Source organism: Thermobia domestica, chromosome 4 (assembly GCF_964235325.1).
Source record: "Thermobia domestica chromosome 4, izTheDome1.hap1.1, whole genome shotgun sequence".
In the NCBI taxonomy this organism is placed as follows: Eukaryota; Metazoa; Arthropoda; class Insecta; order Zygentoma; family Lepismatidae; genus Thermobia; species Thermobia domestica.
In genome coordinates, this window is record NC_137457.1 from 32,029,377 (window position 1) to 32,052,893 (window position 23,517).

The 23,517-nt window shown below is 35.0% G+C and overlaps 1 protein-coding gene across 1 annotated transcript; it reads left to right on the forward strand.

Moving 5' to 3' along the window:
• The first annotated feature begins 22,503 nt into the window (after window positions 1-22,503).
• On the forward strand, window positions 22,504-23,304 carry LOC145682719 (uncharacterized). The gene has a single exon (XM_081754105.1). The coding sequence runs from the start codon at window positions 22,504-22,506 to the stop codon at window positions 23,302-23,304; it is 801 nt and encodes a 266-aa protein (XP_081610231.1).
• The last annotated feature ends 213 nt before the right edge of the window (window positions 23,305-23,517 follow it).

Genomic DNA, 23,517 nt, shown 5'->3' on the forward strand with positions numbered 1-23,517 from the left:
TATCACTTTCCCATTCATCTATATTATTCACTGCATAGAAATATCTTTCAAATCGACGACGAACTGGTTTGTGCATTGTATGTGTTGATTGTTTCAGTAACCACTTTCTTATACAGCGTATGGGTTCCTTTTTAGCTATCCACAACTTTTTAGTAGTTGAAAACGAAGCAGGAAATAAAGGGTTCTAATAAATGTTATTTGCTTGTTTGTTTCCATCTTGACCATACTGAATGTTTACACGCTTGTTTCCTTTTACTTATAGGAGATAGTACTTTATCTTTTCTTCTTTTTCATCTTCATCCACAAGTGATTTCAGGGTTTTTCCCTTAACGATGATGCTGCAGGTGATGCTTTATTCAGTTGTAAAATATATGACAAGCGTTTTGCATTTCCAGTAAGTTATTGTGGTGCGTTATTAGAAGATAAATAATTACAAAATTTCTACCATCCATTTAAATTTGTAAGTTTCTGTTGTCGTAACCATCTCAAATTAAATCTGCAATGTAAGATCCTTCTAGTTGATCACCTTTGATGTAAACAATTGCTTTATTTTCCCACGTGATGTTATCATCTTGTTTCATTCTATGCAGTACTAATTCTGCTCTTTTACTGTACATTTTGGGTATAGATAATATTTCTTTTTCCATTTCAGGCTTCCCTGATTTTGTTGACGTAATCGAAAGTGTCACATGTTCTTGTCTTCTCATTAATATTAAATATTTTTGAAGAACATTATTATATTCATTCCATTTTTGTTCATCGCTAAGAGAAAATAGATGTAAAATGTTTTGCATTTCTTGATCCAAACTAGATTCACGTTTCTCCATGGCTAAATGGTGATTGTATACGATTAAGAACTTTAGGTGAAACTAAAATATTTTCTTTGCGTGTTCCATTTTGCTAATGGAATAGTAAACTTGGTAACTCACCACTTAAAATAGAAGTTAATAATGCCGGTAAGAATCCACCTTGTTGCACCAATAAATGTTTCTTTTTCTTTTCAATGGATTTTCCTTTGTTTACAAGATATCGAAGCGACCTCTTCTATCGCTTTAGTCTTGTTTTCTGCGTCTTTCTAAGAGGTACACTAAATTTTAACAACATTCACAAATACTACAAATCACTGAAGAGTCTGCATTTGCCTCTGTAGCTTTACGTAACTTAGGATTTGCTATGCACACGTACGAAGAATGTCCTTGTGCTCTACTCTTGGAGATGTACTGATAAAATGAAGAAACAGTTTAAAACTAGCACTATGAATACAGCTTGATCATTATCAGCATCTTCTTCTTCTATCTCGTTGGAACATAAACGTTATGACAAGCATCATCGAGAAATATATTTGCTTGGAAACGAGTTCCATAAATCAATCAATAAATAAATCAAAAAATAAATATCCATATGGTAACTTTGTTGCGTCGTTAAGAGTTTCTTCAAGAAATTTTTGACTCTCAGTAGTTAGTTGATAACTTATAGGTTTAATATGCGATTTATTCCTTGGAATTTAAATAGTATAAGGTAAGAACAATTCAAACTCATATTTCTGCTTCCTTTTCCCTAATGAAATAAGTTTTGTGTAGAGCCGCAGTGGCTCAGTGGTAGCGCGTTCACCTCTGGTGCTTGGGGTTCCGAGTTCGATCTCAGACCCGCCTAATGAACTTTGTGGTGGACAACACCGTGTGCATGGGTTTTTTCGGAGTTCTCTCGTTTAATCCCAATTTCTTCATTACACAATTTCATTCATTACTCATCATCACCGTGTCCTCTCGCCTAACCGGCATAAGCGTGGGACCTAAAACTCAAAGATTTCATTTTTTAAGTTTTGTGTAATAAATATTACAGTAAGATTTCTATGACGAGAAAGCTTTGTAAAGAAGTCAACTATATTACGGTTCACTTCACACATGTGATTATGAATAATAATAAGATGATGTCTAGTTTCAGGGGAAAGTATTGTTTCATGTAATCGTTCAATAAATTGCACCTTCATTGAAATTTCTCTGTATGCATTTTGTCACTCTCCATACTCACAATGAATATTACGAAACGATGTATTAACAATGAGTGATAAATTAAAAAAGTAATCATATTGCAAAAGGAAGATTTTCCATATCCACTTGATCCAGCAACAATACATGAAAATGGATGCTTCCACGTCGTATCCATGTTAAGGAGTATTATAATTCTCTCTCCAACCATGTACTGTATTTATAAGTGTCAATATTACATTTCCTTTGTTCTGATTGAATGAGTATCCATATGGTACACTATCATACGAATTTGGAATTCTACGTCGTTTAATGTAATTAACCTTATACACATTTGTTTCGAGCATGCTAACGATGGTATGATCTTTCCTTCGGCAATTTTTCTTCTCATTAGTAATTTTTACTTCTGTGGTTCGAGACTCTCCTTTTTCATTTTTATAAACTGTTATTTTCTCATCACATCAAAATTTAAGTATTTGGAAGACTCGTAATTTAATGACAATCCTCGTATTTTACATACTTGATTCTTCTTATTCGTAATGTGGTCACAAAATGTTACACATAATTCTTCGGACCAGTTGACACATATTCTGTGATATATGCCTCTTTACCATATTCGAGTAATTAATTTGTTAAATCACCTAAAAAGTCAAAAGTTAAAATTGTGCTTTCGCCAGGTTTTGTGTGTAAATTACTGAAACAGTATAAAAATGTAATATTGTTTCTTATTGTTGATCTAAATACTTATACAATTCTACTCTAGCTTGTGCTGTTGTTTATGCGGCTATGACAACGTTTACTGTTGATTGTGAAACAGGGACTTCGTCTGAGTGTTGCCAATATACATATAACGTCATCACTTACCGGAAATATTTGATGAACGTCTACATAGTGTGCCGTTAATTTGTCATATACTTCCTTGGGGTCATTAATGACACCATGACGCCCATCCACTTGTTTCCGTTTTTACTTTTAAAAAGGTATTTATGTATTCTGCAAACAATCCACCACTTTTTGTTTCCTTATTATATCGAACATCATCATAAGCCCAAATCTCCATTATTTTTAATATCCATTGTTTTGTATTCTTTTTCCAATGCCTTTCTTACTTCATGTGCTACCCGCGTACCATGTAGAACTCATTCTTCATCACTGTGATTACAAGTTGACTGTTTTAATTCTTCAGAACCTTTACGAGAAAGCAAAAAATTAATCTGTTTTTGGAGAGAAAATACTTAACTAATTCTTCTACCTCTTCAGTGCTGTGAAAATTAGAATCTCCAGGCAAATAGATGGTCGGGTGACGGATTGGAAATTTCTTAGTTTCTCATACAAATGGGTACAAACTATTAACCTCAACATAATTTACTGTTTCTACAGCCTGCTCTCCTTTGATCCAAACGTATGGCATTCACATGTCCTCCATAAAAAGCGTCAAGAGGATTGAGTGGTGGTTTTTGTGTGTGGATGATTTATAACATACTTTTTCATCTCTTCATTTCCTTCCAACTGTATTTTAAATTCACAACTCCATATTTTGTGAACTTCACATCCAAAAATCCTTTAATTTTTTAATATTCTCTCTTGCTTAATATCGAAGTTCCCTGGTGACTCTAGCATTGTGATATTAGGGTAACAAAAATACAACCATGTGTAAAGCATGCTTCATATTCCTAGACTTGTATTCTTCCTGTATCAGTGTTTCTCCATTTACCATTTACTTTCATTGATGCAATTTGGTTTTTCTTACTGCGCGCAGCATTGCTGACTTGAATGTTTCTTGTTTTTTCCCAAGCTATCCATTGTACTGCTTCAATCGATTGTAGATCTCTCCAGCGATACCCGTTCTTTGGTATGATACCAATAGTATTTTCCTTTAACAAATTTCTTCTTTACACAACATTACATGCGCTAACGATTTTAATACATTCAAGTAATGGATTTACATTTCTTTCTGCCTCAAATGTATTCACAATAGAAATACATGTTTGGCGTAAACCTTCTACATCTTATACATAATACTTCATCTTTTAAATTTGTCATTTCTATATCTGTTTCCAGGAACATCATTCTTTCGGCTACTTTCAGGGTGTCTGCTCCATAATGTAAATGTCTGAGATAATGAACCTTCATACGTCTCGTTGTTTCGTCGATTAAAAAAGTGGAAAATTTCCTTTGTAATATTGAAGACCAAACGCACCACTTAATTTACTTAATGGCATAGATGGAAAACCTAGTGAATCTATAGTTACATTAACTGCTTCAAGAGATATAATTCTTGCTCCATTCGCGGTCACTGCTGGATTCCAGTTCATCTTCTCAACCAAAGTTTTTATGATGAAGTGTGCGTCATAACCTTTCGAGTTATTGGCAATGCATTTTATTGTGTTAATGTTTAAACGTCGTATTCGTAGATGTGTTAGGAAGACTTCTATTAAATTTTCTCCATATTCATGTTTTTCACAAACGATACATTCATTTTTCATGCTGATATCTTCATAACAACGGTATCATGCATGGTGGCTAACCAAACCATTAGGTGTATGTTCATATATGTTTGCTTCATCGTCTATTTTAATATATTGTGTGCATTCAATATCATACCCAACATTCATAGCTTTCTTGTTCATTATAATCATTTGATTCACTTTTTTTTTTATCTTCTTTCACTAACTTTCATGTAACATTCGTGTTAAGATGTACGAAAGTATAACAAATGTTCCAATACGTTTCTCCACATAGGAGATTCTTTTCCCTTCATATAAATGTATAAATATTCAAACACTGCACATTTCACAATTGAACATAAAGGCTTTCCATTTTGATAAGGAGCTGATTTGTGATAATCATAGCATGATTAACCATAAAGTTCTCAATTACAATCATTGCATGTAATGCGGCCTTTTCTAAAGTCACATAGTGTTTTCTTATTACACCGGTAACACAGAGCTATACAGTGTTTCAAATGTTGATGCTTTTTTATATATTTCTTATGACAACTTTCGCAATAATAACTGCACTTAAACGTGCTATCAGACTTTCAATTACGTTGTAATGATTAACTATAAAAAGTTAATTTTAAGATTTTCTCTCGTTATCGCTCGGTAGTGCTTCAAACACAACATCACTTCTTTAATATCTCCTATATACTATGATTTTATAATCCTTTAAATACTCCTAATTTACGAATTTTAGGAATTCCACCACCATGACAGGTCTACGTCAGCAGCTTCTTTTTTACTTCCTCTGTATCCTTTCATATCCTCTGTATTCTGTTAGATTTCTGCCCTTGTGATTTTTTTAATCCTATGGCAACGACGATTCCATTTGCTCAAAGCCTTGTACCTTTGTTCTTAATTGTAATAATGCCGTGTTGGACCTTTAAATATTCTTTGGTATTCATTACATGTTGCTTCAAACGACCTTCTTCTCTTGCTATCGTACACTTATGTCCAAAATGATTTTTTAACGAATTCGCCCGGTATATCTTATAATGTTAGTATTTGTGTAATCGGCAATGACATGTATGTGTCAAATTTCATGCGTAAAGAGCAATGAAAAAGAACACTAAAACGAAAATAAATTTTTTGTCCATTTAGCAACATTTTGTTTGACTCATTCTAATTTTCGTATTTATAATTCTTTTCCTATGAAATTTACCACAAATATACAGTATATTTCCCGGTTATACACATAGTATCAATATTAAAAGTACTCTACAAAATCATCATCAAATTATATTCCTACAAGAAGACAGTTATAGATATGCGTCATTCATTTTCGACATGAGTGTACATGATGGAAGTTCACTATACCGTCTTCGTTTATAAGAAAAGCGGCATTGCTTTGGATTACTTCTTCATAACTCATCCATAACACTTTTGCTGAGATTTTTAGCTTTAAACGACAACCGAAAAGGATGATGTCGTTCTCATTTATTGTGATTACTATTTCTACTTAATCATGTTTACAATAAGTAACAAATAATCTATTAGAGGACGTAAACTTATTTTTATTGCGGTAAAAGGATTTTCATCATTACTTACGGGGGCCTAAATGGATTCTTGGCATTGTGCCCTCCATATTGTATCTTCTGTACTGTCTTCTACATGTTTCTATTGTATTGAATCGATTATCATGATTAAGTCTATTATTTCCAAATACCACTTCTACACTTGTGTTCCATTCTGCTTTACATTCATAAAGCAAATCATTAAATCGCTTCTCTATTTCTTCTAAATTAATATCTATTTCTTTTTGTTCAGTATTAGTCTCTGCTACTATTTCCATAAGAGTTGGATATATTTCTTCTTGTTGTTTGTCTTCTTTTCCAGGGTTTCGAAATGCCTAACCAATCCCATAGTTCTTTTTCGTAAAGCTCTTTTTCTGCATTCTTTTCTTCCTCATTGTAATTCTCTTCTATGTGAGAACGTAAAATTTACTACATCTTCCTCAGTTGTAATCTCTGTCTTCTTCTTCTAACCACGTCTTTATTTTTCTTTACAAACGGATGCGTCACTGTCTTTCAGTTGTTCTTTTTCTTCATCTTCTATCATTAGGTTTCATTTTCTATTATTTCCAATAATACTTCATATTTCTCATCTTTACCTTTTCCAGGTTTTGGAAATAAATGGTCAAGCCCGTTCTGCATTTCTTTTACCTAAAACTATTCGTCTTCTGCTTTCTTTTCTTCTTTCCCATTATAATCCTCTTCTATTATCTGTGAGAATGTTAAATTTATTAACTCTTCATCAGCTGGCATTTCTTGGTGAAACCATTTCATTATTTTTATATACAAGTGGATGCCTTACTGCCTTCATGTTCTTGTGTTATCATTCTACTACTTTCATGTTCTAATATTTCTAATATTTTATTTTTGTCTTTTTCTTCTTCAGCTTCTTTCATCACCTTTTTATTCTCCTATTTCAATTTCATTAACTGCATCTCTCTTCTTCGGCAATTTTTCTCATTTTTCACTTTTTCCATACGTATTCCTTTCATCTTCCTCTCATCTTCTTCCTTATGGGTCCCTGTTTTTGTTTCATCATAATCTTCTATTCCAGTTACATTGCTTATATCCATTAACAGATCTTATGTCTGTTTATTTCATAGATATTTCTCTTCTTTTGCGTCTCCAATAATTTTTCAATATCTTGTAACACTTCTTGCATACTCTTTCTTCATATCCATTTTATTTTGCTAAATGTATATGAGTATTTTACAAAGGAGTGATGATAACAAGGATAAGGAAAGAGGAATATGTACTTTTCTTTGTATTCTTTGTAAAATAATAAATTTATGTCGTTACCTTTAAGCACATTTCTTTAATTACAGTTATGCACATTCAAAATATTTATAAAACATTGTATATGCATAGGGAAATATAACACAAAATGTAATATTAAACTAATATATATATATATATATATATATATATATATATATATACGTGAACAATCATTTTCAGTTCTCCCTTCTTTCTCTTATTCTCTCCTTACATTAAATGAACTTTATTATGTCGAGGAACGTTACTTTGCTCCAGTATCACGTATGCTATTTTTTTTTATTTTACTTCTGCGATGGTGATGAACGTATTTCGTAGTCATGGAATAAAAACATGAACTGAATGTTCACACTTTGCTTCGAGTGACTTTTCTACTGGACAAACACTATGCGCTTTTTCTACTTACTTTTGCGTTTCGCAAATTTCGTTTCCATCCGATTCCCAGTTGTGATGCTACATGACCCTTAGATTGATTAATATAACTGTATCAATTATTCTAGAGGAGGCAGTTACTTAATAGTAGAGCGCTCTGCTTTAGTGTGTGGGATTCCTGGTTCAATCCCAGGATTTTGTATTGATTTTATATTGATTTTGTATTGAGCACACACCATATGCGTGGGTTTCTTCATTTCACCGTTTAGTTCGTGAATATTATTACCGTCCTTAGCTTTGAAGCGTAATCATTAAAACAGTTTTAAGTAGTCTAATGACAACATGAAATGTTGCTTTATTTGGAAGTCAATGCTTCTGGTAATATCACCATTTATCTCAGCGACTGCGTAACCTATGGATTTGACACTAATATAAGTCATTTTGGATTGTTTTTACATGTCTCGATAAACCACTCTATTGGGGTAGCTGTTTAACTCATGGGATTAAATTTGAAAGTAAATGTGAACTTGAGTTTTACCAATGAGCTCAGCGACCCCGAATACTATGAACTTGAGACTAATATCGGTCATTTTCAATTATATTTACATGTCTCGGTATCCCCACCGCGTTTCCTTCCTTGGTCCGGAGCCAAATATGGTGAATGCGTCGGAGTTTCGCTGTTGTTCTCAACAACCGCGAAAACTATGGATTTGACACTGATATCAGGCATTTTCTATTCTTTTTAAATATCTCGATAACCTCCATTTATTAGGGGATTTTTACTTAAGTCATGGGGAAGCTAAATTTTAAAAGAAATGTGAACCTGATTTTACCATTGATCTCAGGGATCGAGAAAATTATAATTTCTTTGCTAATATCGGTCATTTTGAATTCCTATTTTACCTGTCTCGGTATCACCTCTCGGTGGCCCATAATCAATGGGATGAATGCGATGAGTTTCACCACTGATCTCAGCGACACGCTTCATCTTGAGCTGAGGTCTGTACCTATTTATCCGTGACCAAATTTAGTAACTCTGGGTTCACTCGTCTGGTCCCCAGCGCTCACACAGAGAGACATTCTATATTTTATTTATATATTTCCTAAGTAAAGGTACACGGTTGTTCAGTGTCAAAGCATTCATCTTTGGTACGGTAGGTTCCAGAAACACTTTAAGTGCGTGTTCATTCTCTCTAGATTCTTACCAGGGAAGGGTTCGAATGGGGCACTCGAGTTGCCGAACGACATATATCATACATAAAAGAGGGTGCGAAACTATGTATATATGGAGATATATAGCGGCTAATGGAAACATGGAAAAGCAAGAGAGTCGAGAAAAATATTGTCAACCGTAGGGCCCAGCAACAGAGAAAGCTAAGGAATCACTTGTTCCGCACTTGAATGGCTACAGAAATGAAGCTAGCTGTAAATCGTTAGTATTAGATGCATAAGATCTGCTATATGTAATGAACGTCATGGCTGCCATATTGAAGGTGGCCATCTTGAATTTGGATTTAAAGTATAAAATATAAAGTGGATCATGCGACATATGAAATAGCACTGAAATTTTACCAGGAATTCATTGGCATTAACCATTCTGTAGTAGCTGTTTTGAGTTGAGAAGTAACATGCAAGGAAGAAGAATATAAACTGTGATACAGACTCACTAGTATGACGCAAAAGCTACAGCTTGGAGAACCCTGGTTTGTATACAGACCAAAGGATAAATGTGTTTACATGCAGAATAGTTGCGGGTAAGGGAAAGATAGTCATTGACGACAGACAAAGGAGAGACGGAAGATGAGTCCGTGCCACCTACTGCTTGTCCAGTTTGCAAACTGAAAATAACGCGAGAAAGTAATTAGCTAGTATCTGCGATTGGTGGGAATGTTAATGTGCCCTTCGTCGGCGAGCCACTGTTAAGGAAGTGCTAGAAAAGGAGAAGGTATATTGTAATTCATCATATGGAAAAGTTATTTCTTCTGGGCATGAATATGAATCCTCAGGCAGTTGTGTCATTATTATTGCTTGAGTTTGGGACCCGCGACAATAATCCTGTGCAGAAGATTAGAAATGTAGTTTTCAGTGAATATTGATACAGTGGTCGAATAATATCAAACGTTAGAGATAGATGATAAAGTGAGAACAGCTCTTGTGTTTTTATCACACTCTTTAGATACTCTTCACAGCAACTGATCTTATAGATTGGTCTGTACCTGTATCAGTATACTTGCTTATGTGATGATATACATTATTTTCTTTGAGAAGAACCACGTCGTATCTGTAATCTCCAGCCCTCCATTGTGTCGGGTGTATTAACGTGACAACTGTCAATTGTTAACACTGCAATATTACCAGCTCTTTGTTTGTGCAAATGCTCTTTGTAATTTTTTCTAGGTGTGCATCATGTGCCAACATTATTCCGACAGGTTATTCCGGAGTTTGTTCGAATATCCCTTCACGATTTTCTTACATGTTACTTCTCAACTAATAATAAAGTTACTTAAATGGTTAATACCAATGTATTCCTGGTAAAATTTTAGTGCTACTTCATGTGTCACATGACCCACTTTCTCTTTTATGTTGTGAATTCGAATTCAAGATAACCACTCAATATGGCTGCCATAATGTTACAGATCTAGCAGACCTTATGATGCATCTACTACTAAACATTTGACCTTACTTTCTGTAGAACGAGTAATTCTTTAGCTTTCTGTGTTGCTGGGCCCCACGGTCGGCGAAATTTCTTCCTGCTCTCCTGCTTCTCCATGTTGTCCTCAGTCGCTATGAAGTTGCATATGTACATAGTTTCACACCCTTTTCATGTCTGATACATGTCGTTCGGCAACTCGAGTGCTTCATTCGGACCCTTACTTAGTCAATGACGACTCTGAAGGGAAGTCAATAATATGAAAAATAGTCTAAAAAGGAGACGTCGAAATAAAATCACTTTCATGATTCGATGATAACATGAAACAAACTTATCTTAATGAGTATTATCAGAACTTCTCTTCATATATCTACATGTTTTGGTATTCTTGCCCCCTCGGTGATCCATCACCTCAGCCCGTAGTCGATGGATGAATGCGATCGGAGTTTCACTACTGATCTCAGCCACACGCTTCGTCTGGACCAAGGTATCCGTAACCAAATTTAGTAACTGTCGGTTCACTCATCTGGACCTCAGGCCTCAGACAGACAAATAGACAGACATAATCTTTATTTTATTTATTTATTACTTAAAGTAAAGGAGCATAGTTGTTGAATATCAGAGCATTTATCATTGGTACGTGAGGTCCCAGAAACAGTGTGCGTGGGCATCTCTGTAAGATCTCAGTGACAGCTTGGAGGGAAGTCAGTAATATTTAAAAATCTGTTGGTCTAAAAATGGAAGCGTCCAAATAAAACCAGTTTCATCATTCAATTGTGTCATCCAACAGACGAACTTATCTTCATGAATCTTATCAGAATTTCTGTTCGTATAATATCTACATGTCTTGGTATTCTCATCCCCTCGGTGACCCATCACCCTAGACCGTAGTCGATGGGATGAATGCGATCGAAGTTTTACCCCTGATCTCAGCGATATGCTTCGTTTAATCTGAGGTCTGGGCCCAAGAATCCCTCACCAAATTTGGTTACTCGATATACTAATCAGGTCAGCAGGCGTCATACAGACAGATAGACATGCTCTTTATTTTATTTATACAGTATATTACATAAGTAATGGGGCACGGTTATTCAATGCCAAAACATTCATCTTCCGTACGTGAGGCCCCGGAAACACTGTGTGTGCGTGAACTTTCTCTCTAGGTTTACAGTGACGGGTCTGAAGGGAAGTAAATATAAAACAACATGTTAGTCTAGAAAAGGAGCCGTAGAAATGAAATTACTTTCATCATTCAATTGTATCATGCAACAGGCTAACTTATCTTAATGAGTATTATCAGAATTTCTGTTCATATAATAAAGTAAAGGAAATGTTTAAAGGTTTAGTCCTACAATAAACTTTCAACTTAATAAGATATATCGTGTGATACTATCAAAGTTAAAATACACACACAAATCTCCATTCATATTATAGTAATGATTTTTTACTAGCACACGACAAGTGATGCGTCTTTTCGCTAAGCGACCAGACATCTTAGAGTCATAACACGTTTCACATAAAAGCTAAGAACGAGCTGCATTATCAATGACATTTGAAACGACAGCACTCAGCTAGACACTAACTAATCTTGTATTCCTGGAACTATACCACGTTTGTATGTGTGCGTGTGTCTTTTTAACGCTAAATTCAATTCCATTCATTCATTCTTTTTCGAATACAAAAAGAAATATTGTTTCATGAACAAACATACTTTCATTATTTCTAATAAATGTCTAGGTGGGTCCTTTGTTCCATTCCAGTTCAGGTATTGTTATGATATATAATGTAACTTAAGCTTGCAATGCTTCGGGCTTAAACATGAGACGTAGACCATAAAACAATGTGATTTTTTTACTTTAAATTACCTATTTTAATACACAGACGCAGGAATAAATCCTCTTCTATCTGATTACAGACGTAGTCAAACAAATAAATACAAACACGCTTCATCAACTAACACCTAAGATTAATCTCATGCATTCCTATACAAGATTCACACACACACACGTCACGTGAACCAATACCTCCCACAAAAAAGTGACTGACAAAAAGGTGTCTTAGCAATATTCAGGGAAATTGATTCAATTAAATTAATATTACGTTATGTCGTATAGCATCTAATAATTTCACATGAAACAAAACCAATAATAAATTCTATGAAGTCTGATACATGCATAATCTGACTCGGTACTTATCGATAGGAAAATAAAGTGACTTTGAAAACAATTATCATAGCTAATGTCCGGATTTGTATATAATTTCATATTTTTTTCATTCATATGTAGATTCATCAAATCCTTAATTGTTTGTAATTCACACCTGTAGGGTGCTTCAACTCAAGTTGCATATTACATATTTCTACATATTTTGACCAATATTGCACATTTCTATGGTTTATGCATATTTTTTTACATAAAACTCTTAAAATTTTGCGTTTACTGAAAGTTTAATTCAATATAAAAAATAAACTCTTCAACTGTACAAGACTTGCATCTAGATTAAATTTTATCATGTCTATATTTTCGTTTCTTTACCGAAAGAGAAATGTCTCTCTCCTTTCCTTGTCAAACCATGTTTTTCAGAATTTTCGCCGATAACGAAAGAAATATAAGTAGAAACAAATAAAACTCCTCTCTCTGGGGTACATTAGCAACACCCTTTATTCTCAACTCTGGAGGAAGACATATCACGTGTCTTACAGGCGACTGGACAGGAAATTCCTAAACTGAAGTCTATTTGATTGTTATCGGAGGTCGGACGGGAAAAAAGATGAAAGCAAATCCCGTAATTCAAGTTAAAACTGTATGCTAGTATGCTTCCAGGAATTTACTGCAAGAGTTCGTTCCAAAAAGCTGGCGACAATGGCAATATCATAGCGGGTAACTTAAGCTTTCAAAGAAGTTCGCTTGTTCCACTGAATAACAGGAGGACAGTACTCTAGTATTGCAGTTGCAAAACCCACGTGCCTCTGTATTGATCGTCGAAGTTAGAAATGGCTCCGGTTGCCTCAACATTATTGCGAAATTGTGGTCGTGGGTAACATTCGATGATGCGTTTACTACGGACGGTAAAGTGGTGGTGTGCCAAGTGTGTGATAAAAAATTGGATGTTCAATGAAATCTCAGTTAGAACAATATGTACGAAGTGCACTCCATGGAAAAATAAAAATTTGCGAACTGCAAGAAAACATGTACTCTTGATCCAAATGCATCAAGATACATCAGTGAGTGAGTTTTTCCAAGACTTTTCCAAGCAATGATAGCAGCAAACATTCCTTGGAACAAAGTTCAAGTGCCAAAATATCCTGCTTTTCTGGAGAAGTATTGCGGGCGTCGAATTCCTGACGAATTCACTCTGAAAGTGTTATCTCGAAGTTTGTTATAGGGAAGCTATAGATACCAATTAGGGCAGACATAGGTAATTCATATATTTGGATTTCTGTGGACGAAACAACAGATGTTTTGTGACGTTATGTAACAAATTTAGTGATTGGGAAGTTAAGTGAAGATGTCCCATCTAAATTCTATCTTATTGCGAGTAAATTGCTGAAACGCATGAATCATTCCACGATTGCTCGGTTTGTAAACGATGGTCTTAAAGTGTTGTGGCTGGGGGAAGTCAGAAAGAAAAGTCCTTGTTCTCTATGTAGACAATGCAACGTACGTAAAAGCGGCTAGAGCACTTACAGTTTTTTACCCTCACTTAATTCATTTCACTTGTATGGCCCATGCTCTTCAGCGTGTTGCTGTAGAGGTGAGAGTCAACTTTTGCAAAGTAAATCAACTAGTTTCTACCACGAAAAATGTTCTTCAAGGCGCGACAACGTTTTCAAGTTTACATAGATCAACTGCCAGACGTGCCACTTCCCTCCGGAGCCTGTGTTAACGCGATGGGGCACTTGGATACAGGCAGTACATTTTTACAATGAACATTTTTAAAAAAATTAATCCTGTTGTTCATTCATTCCCATTGGATCTGCTGTGTCAGTTAGCATTGCTCAGAAACTGTTTAATGACTCAAACGTAGCGTGTGGTATCGCACACATAAACAACAATTTTGGTTGGCTACTTGCAAGCATTATAAAGCTAAATTCTGTTGCGTAGCATCTTCCGGAATCCATGGAAACCATAGAGGATGGAAAGAGACTGCTGAAAGGTGTGTGTGGAGATGTAGGAAAAAAAGATCGAAAGAAACTAAATCCAGTGCTGGAAGAAACCTAGGTTACGACAGCCTATTGGCACTGTGTGAGATTCTCAGTGGTGAAACAAGAACCCCGTGAAGATATTTCCCCCAACTACATCCCCCTGTGGAAATACGCTCCTGTCACTTCATGTGATGTGAAGAGATCATTCTCTGCATACAAGAATATTTTATCCGATCGCCGACAAAATTTTACTTCTGATCATTTAGAAATGTACCTTGTAACCCATTGTGCAACAACACACAGTTGAACTGGAGGCACATCTTTTGTAAGTACTTTATTTTAAATTAAAAATGTTCGTTAGTGGAAATATTCTTCAATCTTAATTTAGCTGGTATTGTTTAAAAGATATAGGATTGAATTTCCCTGCATGAAATATATATATATATATATATATAACAATACATTTCGTCTTAAGTTGCTTTTGTATTTAAATTTATATATTGCGTATAATTCATTTCAAGATTGGGCCGTGGTGACGGATGCGCATTTAGTGTAAAACGTTCTAGATTTGAAACGAGACCACAACGCACCACATGAGATTTCTTAGATACAGATGCCGTATGTATTGTTTTTCTCGGACCTTTCCTTTTCTCTCTAGCCGATTCACATTCCTTCCTTCATTCGCGTCTGATTTTTATTATCCTGCATTCAGTCACGTAAGTGACGTATGACTATCTCAGCAGTTCAAGCATTTAAGTTCATTGGGGGACTTGCATTAAGCAGGATAAATAGTAGTAAATTTTCCTTTTTATTTTCAAAATTCGTTTAAATATTGCATACTCATACGCGTGTTAGAATTACGTTTTCATAAGTATGTAATATAAGTAATATTACATATTTCTTACATTTTAAGCGATTTTTGTTACATATTTATGTACATATTTAGGGGGATGATATTACATAAAAATCCAGACTCTAATCATAGCAATATCAAATTTTTATAGGGAACTTTGTTTGATGAATATCTCATCCTCAGCTCATCACCACGCCTTCACTGTCGTCATACATCATAGTACTTAGCACATGGGACCCAAGGCCAAAATTTGATGGTGTCCGAACTTCAACATAAGCATACAATGCTATATCACGCAGCAACTAAAAAGCTAGCACTCAGGTAAACCAGTTCCCATGAAAACTTTCAGACTTCGACTGTTGCAGGTGTCCACCTCTTGTGTCCTCACTATATACAACTTAGCAATTAACTGGTTTAATGGAGCTCTCAAGGGCAAATTGCGCCAAGCATAGAATCTCTACTCTTGTCTCATAAAATCTCAGTACTAGAAGGGGACATTAACCAATCAAATCCAATTCTATGGTTTCTTTCCTTCCTGTGAATCAGTGTTATTAAAATTACATATTGTCCTCGAAATCTAGAGAAATGTATGTGAGATTCCAGAATCACGAAATACGTGTCCAGTATTTTAAAAAAGATCTATTTAACTAACATAAACAAATTTACTCCTTTCTAAGTTTGAGTCAGAGCCAACTTTAAAATTTCAAATGGAAACTCCTATTTTTATTGCAAAAATCGGATTCTGCGACCTAAATTAGATTACTTTGCCCAATGCATGCTTACATATCAAATAGTTTTAAAAGATATATTCAACTAATTTAAACCGAAGTTGGCCCGGATACTTAAGAGAGGAGAAGGGTTCAACTTTAAAATTTCAAATAAAAGCCCACTATTTTTACTGCAGATTTGGATTCTGCCATCGTAAATACGTAACGTTTACTTGAAGTACTATTTCGTTTTCCTCCACTGTAATTGCAAAACAAGGAATATTATCGTATGTCACCTGAGGCTGATAAAAAAAAAAATACCTTAAGAACAGAACAGGCAGTATGATGATGCTAAGATTTCGGAAGCTACAAACACTTTTGTAATAATATTCTTCAAAATCTGAAGTTTTTCTGTGATATTGTTGATACTATAAAAATTGATTAACACCAGGTCTCCGTTGGGGCATCCACGTTTCAGTTAAATAATCCAGTAGTGTCAATAAAAGAATTAAATTATTTATTTTGTTGTTACGGTTATGTAAATTTGTATTATGATTTCCTTTTTTAGTTCGGTAGTGACACCCGTAATGTTGAAATAGTTTTAGTTTCGTGCTATGTAGAGGAAGGGAGTCAAATGAGATTCCTTGCCAGTTATGCTACATATGCCTTTTCTTTTCTTACAACAAATAAACATACGCACATCCGTATCTTCTTTATGCTTTCTCTTTACTTATACATATCTCACTTTTCCCTAAATTTCCTGTTCGTCCATCTGGATAACTTGCTCTCTTTCACACCTTGAACTCCTTTCCTGATTGAATTGAACATTTTCTTTTCAATTCTAGATGGTGACATTTTTTCCTATTCATGACTTTACTATATCCATAATTCGTTCTATCTATATTTGCAGTACCGGCGGAAGGACCGGGCGAGCCGGGCAACCGCCCGGGGCGCTAAATTTTAGGGGAGTTTGGGGGCGCCAAAATCCTTGCTAAATTTATATTACTGTAAACGGTGAACTAAAAATAAACTTTTTCATAAATTGTGTAGCAACATTGGTTACTACCTCATGCCATAGGCCCCACTCTTTATAACAACCCCGGTTTCTTCTTGAATCTCCTATAAAGGAAATCCCTTGATACCTTCAACTTATTTGTCTATAAAAAGATCTCCGCTGACAAAGCTAAAGGCTATTGTTGAGAGTTGGGAGTTTTGAGCAACAATAACACGCTCTGACACTTACAACCACCGCGGTGCCGACAATTGCACTCCTTGCGACAAAGCTATGTCGGCCGCTCTAACAATACACACAAACAATATTGAGTTATCGGCAACCAAAAAGAAATTAATCCTGTTTGTACTGTCAAATGTCTCGTGAAAGAAAATTATAAATCAGAAGTCATGTACATGTAGGCTTCATGGTGTGCGTGTTCTTCTTTTGTCTCCTGAATTTCGACCCTTAGTAGAAGAATCGTTGCGTTAATATGTTCTTTATCAAAATGTCGGAAAAAAGAAGCCTTCTGGAAATGTATACAGAAAAAGAAGAGCACAATTAGCGGCTGAAAATGAGAAACAGGCAGCAGCATTAAAGAAATTCTTTCGTACTCCTGAAACAGTCAATAATGGAAATGAAAACGTAGAACCAGAGAATGAGGAAACTAGCAAGAAACCAACAAATATTCCAGAAAATAAAAACACAGAAGTACAGGTAAGTAGGCTTACATTACGTAACGTATTTATGTTTTATTACGTTAATTAGAGAAGAGGTGTTTACACACGTAGCGTCTTAGCAGACTAGGGTGGGTAGGGTGGCGGCCTCTCAGATAGGCGGCGAACTTCAGGCTCAAAGAAAGTTCTTTCCCCATTGATATAAGTAGCAATAATTAGATTCTATACCAACACTGATGCTTGATGCATGTACCAAAGCGATAAGACTTTTACTCGTTAGATGTGTATTAACAAACTTTAGTTGTATTTCAAGCATTAATCTATTAAGTAGAGGGCCTCCATAGTCTAGAGGATAAAGCGTTGGACTCATGTCTACGTGCTCCTGGTTTCAATCCCCGGACTTTCCGCTTTTCAACGGCAGGAAAACTGGGGAGTCACATAAAGATATGACGGTCACTTGGCCTGCAAAGCTCCTAATACGCCTGTTGGCGGGTAGTGACACGACCGGCTGACCCGAATTCTGTTACCCAGTTGGATGAATTTTTACCACTCGCTATCAGATGGCGTTAGAGCAGGCCCAGGATTTATTGGTCTGCCGTGCCAGTGATTATTATTATTACTATTAGTAGTAGTAGTAGTAGTAGTAGCAGTAGTATTAGTAGTATTATAGTAGTAGTAGTAGTAGTAGTAGTAGTAGTAGTAGTAGTAGTATCGTATACTAACTAGAATTCTGAAGAGTTAAAATGTATGTTACCGTTAACAGATCCCCGTGGAGTTTCACTATCACAAATTTTGCAATAGACCCATTATTTCATAAACATATCGTAAATAAGTAACATGTACCAGTGTAAGACTATATAGATTATGTTTCTATCCAATGCGATTAACGTGACTTTAAAAAAAAAAGCGTTCGGGCTTCGGCAGCTAATTTGAATGCATTCGCATCTATTTTATGAATGCGCCGATTCTTGATGATTTTCACAACAAAAAGCTGTTAATGAATACGGAGAGAATTTAATTTTTATGTACAGTTAGCAAAAGAAAAAATGAGGCCATTCTTACCTAGATTCTGTAAGAATCGCCATATTTTTTGTTTTCCTGACTCTACATTTTCACAATGAACATGGAATATGTAAATTCAATATTTATACGCAGTTATTTTATCATTTATGCATTTTCTTTACCTTTAGAATACAAATGAAATATATATTTTTATTCTAAGAAAATAAACTTTATTTGTAACGTATTAGTTCTTTTCCTTTCCACAGGTGGATCGATCGATTACGAGTATTTCGCAGGAGGAAGAAGAACAATTGAAATCTGGAACAATTGATATACGAAACGAAGATGGATCAGCATTTCCACAGGAAATTGTAATAGACGTAAGTTAAACATTTTGCTATTTGAATAAACATACAATTGCATGTTGGTTGAATATCATGCAATTACACCATTGTGTAAAATATAAGAGGGAATGCAGTGAAACCTAATTACTTTTATTATTAGAGTACATTGCAATTCGACAGGCATAAATTATAAATTCGACAGACCGACAATTGTTTCTAAATATCTTGTACCAATATGTTCGTGACGGCCTAGCTTATATATATATATATATATATATATATATATATATATATATATATATATATATATATATATATATATATATATATATATATATATATATAGATAGATAGATAGATAGATAGATAGATAGATAGATAGTGGTATAATATACTATTTTTCACTTACTTTCCATGAAGCATATACAATATTATTGATTTTCTTTGTTTTAATTTGACGGGTGTTGTAGATGAATGGGTCATTTCGACCTGAACTCGGGATATAAATCGAATTATTATTTTTGTAACAAGTAAGCAAGCAGTATAACTGATTAGAGACTTTTCACTAACTGACATTTTTTTTTTAAAAAAATCTTTTAACAGACTATAGTTTGGCCACATACATTTTACTGTAATTATTTTTTTTTAAATCTGTCGGAAAAATGAAAATACTGAGGTTCAAGCTGTATATGCTTTTGTACTGTAATATAAGAAAGCTCATAGTTTGCCTGGTATTAGTAATTAATTTATGATGATGATTGGTGTTCTTCCCGGAGGCATGTGTTTGACCCCGAAGGTCTCTCAGCAAGGTGAAACCATGATGGCTTTGCATTGCTTTCCATGGAATGATGATGACGTTCTAAGGGCGGGATCCGAACCACTTGTGTCCTCACCGAGAATCGAACCCGAGATCCCTTAGTTACAAGGCGAGAGCTTAACCAGTCGTTCTGCGGAGACACTAATTAAATTATAACATGCCAAATATATAAACAATCAATCAAAAACATCTTTAGGGTCACACTTACTCAATTTTTGGAATTCATTTCTTGTGTCTAGGTGCATAATATCACTGTATTCCGTTCATGTAGCTTTGATGGAAGACATATGGGATACATTTTTTTAAAATAATAATATGTAATATTTATTGCCTTAGTGGTTGAATGACTAGCAGACTCACATTTGATGTAAGAGTTAGCTGATTCCATCACCCAAGGCTTTTTATATTGAGCATCGCAAGGAAATCGGAAAGCTTTTCAAATAATATAAAGTACCAAACTCTAATCCAGAGAGCCCCAAAATATTACGATGCAAGTCAACTAACTTATCACATACCAATCCACCACATTTAAAGAGAAAGAAAAAAGGACACAGTCAGTGGTGTTTCGGAGCATAAAAAACAGAGTTTAGTTTTAATTAGTGTATAATAATGTGCATATTTTAAAGAAAATACAAATAGTAAGAAATACAAACTTGCTAAGAATAATGTTCAAAGAAATGTTGTTTTCAAAGTTGCATATTTCTTAGGTTAAGTCAGCCACGAACATGTTTGTATCCCGGTTGATCTGGTCGTTCATTACTGATTCAACTTTGTAAGAGGCATTTGTGGAGCCAATCAGGGTCAAGGCATTCAACCACATTACAGCAATTCAATCCTGAAACCGAGAATCCTAGGTAGGGCTTCAGAAATCCTGGGCAGATTCTCCTACAAAAGAACATGACGTGGACGTCTTATATTCGCACGAAACCTGTGTTTATTTTTTTACTTCAATTATTATTAAACTTTTCCTCTCCCCCTTTTATTTATTTATATCTCACATCTATCGGAGGCTTATTGGTCATGCGCCATTCTAAGTTTTGTGATCTAGCTGTTTGAATATCCCCCATCCCCACCCCCACCCCACCCATCTTCGGTGCAAGCCTACCATCTTTAAAAAGTATGAACACAATTTTAAAAATTCCATTCAAGTTTTAGTCACTTATTCTTTGTTAGAAGACAATGTTTAAAATAAATTTAACATTATTTTCTACTGATTTTTTTTTTTTTTTGGAGGTATTGGAATCACAATCAATCGATCTTGATGATCGAGGAAATTGGCCAGAACATATTACGGACAGAATGCGTCAGATACTTGTTAGACGAGATCCAGTTCAAGTCTCCAAACGAGAGTTACCAGTAGACAGCGAGGGTCGGCGATTTACTACAAGTAACTACAAAAGACGTCTGCACAATGGAGAAGTTGCTCGTAATTGACTTATTTATTCAGTGACTAAGGATGCAATATTTTGTTTCTGTTGCCGTCTTTTCGGTGGTACTACAATGTCACTCTCTTCTCGTGAAGGCTTTTCGGATTGGAAGCATATGTCCGGACTGTTATCAGACAATGATAGATCTTTGACTCACACGAAGGCTTTCCAATCGTGGTTTGAACTTGCAAACCGATTACAGTCAGGTAAAACAGTTGACGCTGAAAACCAAGCAACTATTTGCAATAAAACTGAGTTTTGAAAAGAGGTTCTCAAACGACTGCTGGGTATAATTCAGTTTCTTGCTTCCCAGAACTTGGCATTTCGTGCTCAAAATGACACTATTTACTCAAGAAACAACGTCAATTTTCTCAAACTAGTTGAATATATTGCACAGTTTGATGTTACTATGGCTGAGCATTTAGCGACCAATAACATGTAAAGAGACACATGTACATTATTTGAGCAAGGACATTCAAAATGAAATAATTGAACTCCTTGGGTCAAAAATAAAAGATAAAATTTTGACTGATCTAATGAAAGCGACATATTATTCTGTAATATTAGATTGTACACCAGACGTAAGTCATACAGAGCAAATGACACTAATTGTTCGTTTCGTGTAGGTAGAACTGGGTAAGGAACCATCCACTGAAGAACATTTTTTGGGATTTTTAAGCATAAATGATTCTTCAGGAGAAGGACTAACTACCACTATTTTGGAAGAATTAGAAAAACTGAAAATTCCTCTCTCAAACATGCGTGGCCAAGGGTATGATAACGGTGCCAATATGAAAGGAAAGCACTCAGGCGTTCAAAAAAGAATATTAGATCTAAATGGTCGAGCATTTTTGTCCCTTGTAGCTCCCATTCATTGAATTTGGTTGTGAATGATTCTGCAATGAGCTGTAGTGAGGCTGTAATTTTTTTTGCTTTATTGCAAGAAGTATACAATTACTTTTCTAGTTCCACATATCGTTCGTCTGTTCTGCAAAAACATATATCCAATTTCACTTTGAAACCTCTTAGTGATACTAGATGGGAGAGTTGTATTGGTGCTGTCAAATCGTTTCGCTACCAGTTAGGAGAAATTTACGATGCTCTTTTCGAAGCATCAAAGGACTCAAAGATAGACGTTATGGACAAAAATAAGGCTTGTTCCCTGGGTAGGAAGCTCCTAAATTTTAAGTTCGTTTGTGTTGTGCTGTTTTGGTATGAAGTTCTTTCTTGTGTTAATGTGGTTAGCCATGTTTTCCAACAAGAATCAGTGGACATTCAGCAAGCAGTTGATCTGCCTAAGAAAACCAAGTGTCGCCTTGAGAACATGCGAAGTGATGAAGGTTTCTGATATTTTGGTTGATGCCAAAGTAATTGTTGAAGAGCTCGACATTCAATCTCAATTTGAGAATGAACCAAAACTCCGACCTAGAAAAGTCAAACAACAATTTTTGTATGAATCTGAAGACGAACCGATTAATGATCCATACAGTGCGTTTAAATGTAACTTCTATTTTTGCACATTAGGCACAATTATCTGTTCCCTGAATGAAAGATTTCAACAACTGAAGCAGCACAGCGAAATATTTGGGTTTTTGTATGACATCCATCCAATAACGGACAAAGAGTATTTACTAAAGTGTTGCAAGGAGTTACAACTATCTTTAACAGACAAAGATCACTGTGATATTGACGGATTTAAGTTATATCAAGAACTCTTACTTTTATCTTCATTTCTCGGTTCTGAAAGTGGGACCAAACCGTTGCAAGTACTTGCATATATTTGCAAGAACTTCCTTATTGGGATATTTCCAAATGCAACTATTGATCTAAGAATCTTACTAACTATTCCTGTAAGTGTAGCTTCAGCAGAAAGAAGTTTCTCTAAGTTGAAACTTATAAAGAACTATCTACGATCAACGATGACGCAAGAGCGTCTTGGAGGCCTTTCTATGATGTCTATTGAATGTGATGTTCTGTGTGAGCTTGACACTGATACTTTAATTAAAGACTTTGCAGAGAAAAAGGCACGAAAAGTTAACTTTACTTAGCATTGTAAACAAGTCAAAGGACAATTTGCATTAAAACTGTATAAAGATATAAAATTATATTACTGGTTGTATTATTTGTATTACGAAATCTTTGTACAATGCTGTTACAAAATATATTTGTATGCTCTTTTGTTCATATATGTGTTCTCTTTCGCAGTTAACAAGGTTGTTTATGTATATATGTGTAAATAAATGCTGTATCGCATCATCAAT

Excerpts from the sequence above, each read along its gene's own strand:
- LOC145682719 (XM_081754105.1), top strand. The coding sequence starts at position 22,504 with ATGTTTTCCAACAAGAATCAGTGGACATTCAGCAAGCAGTTGATCTGC.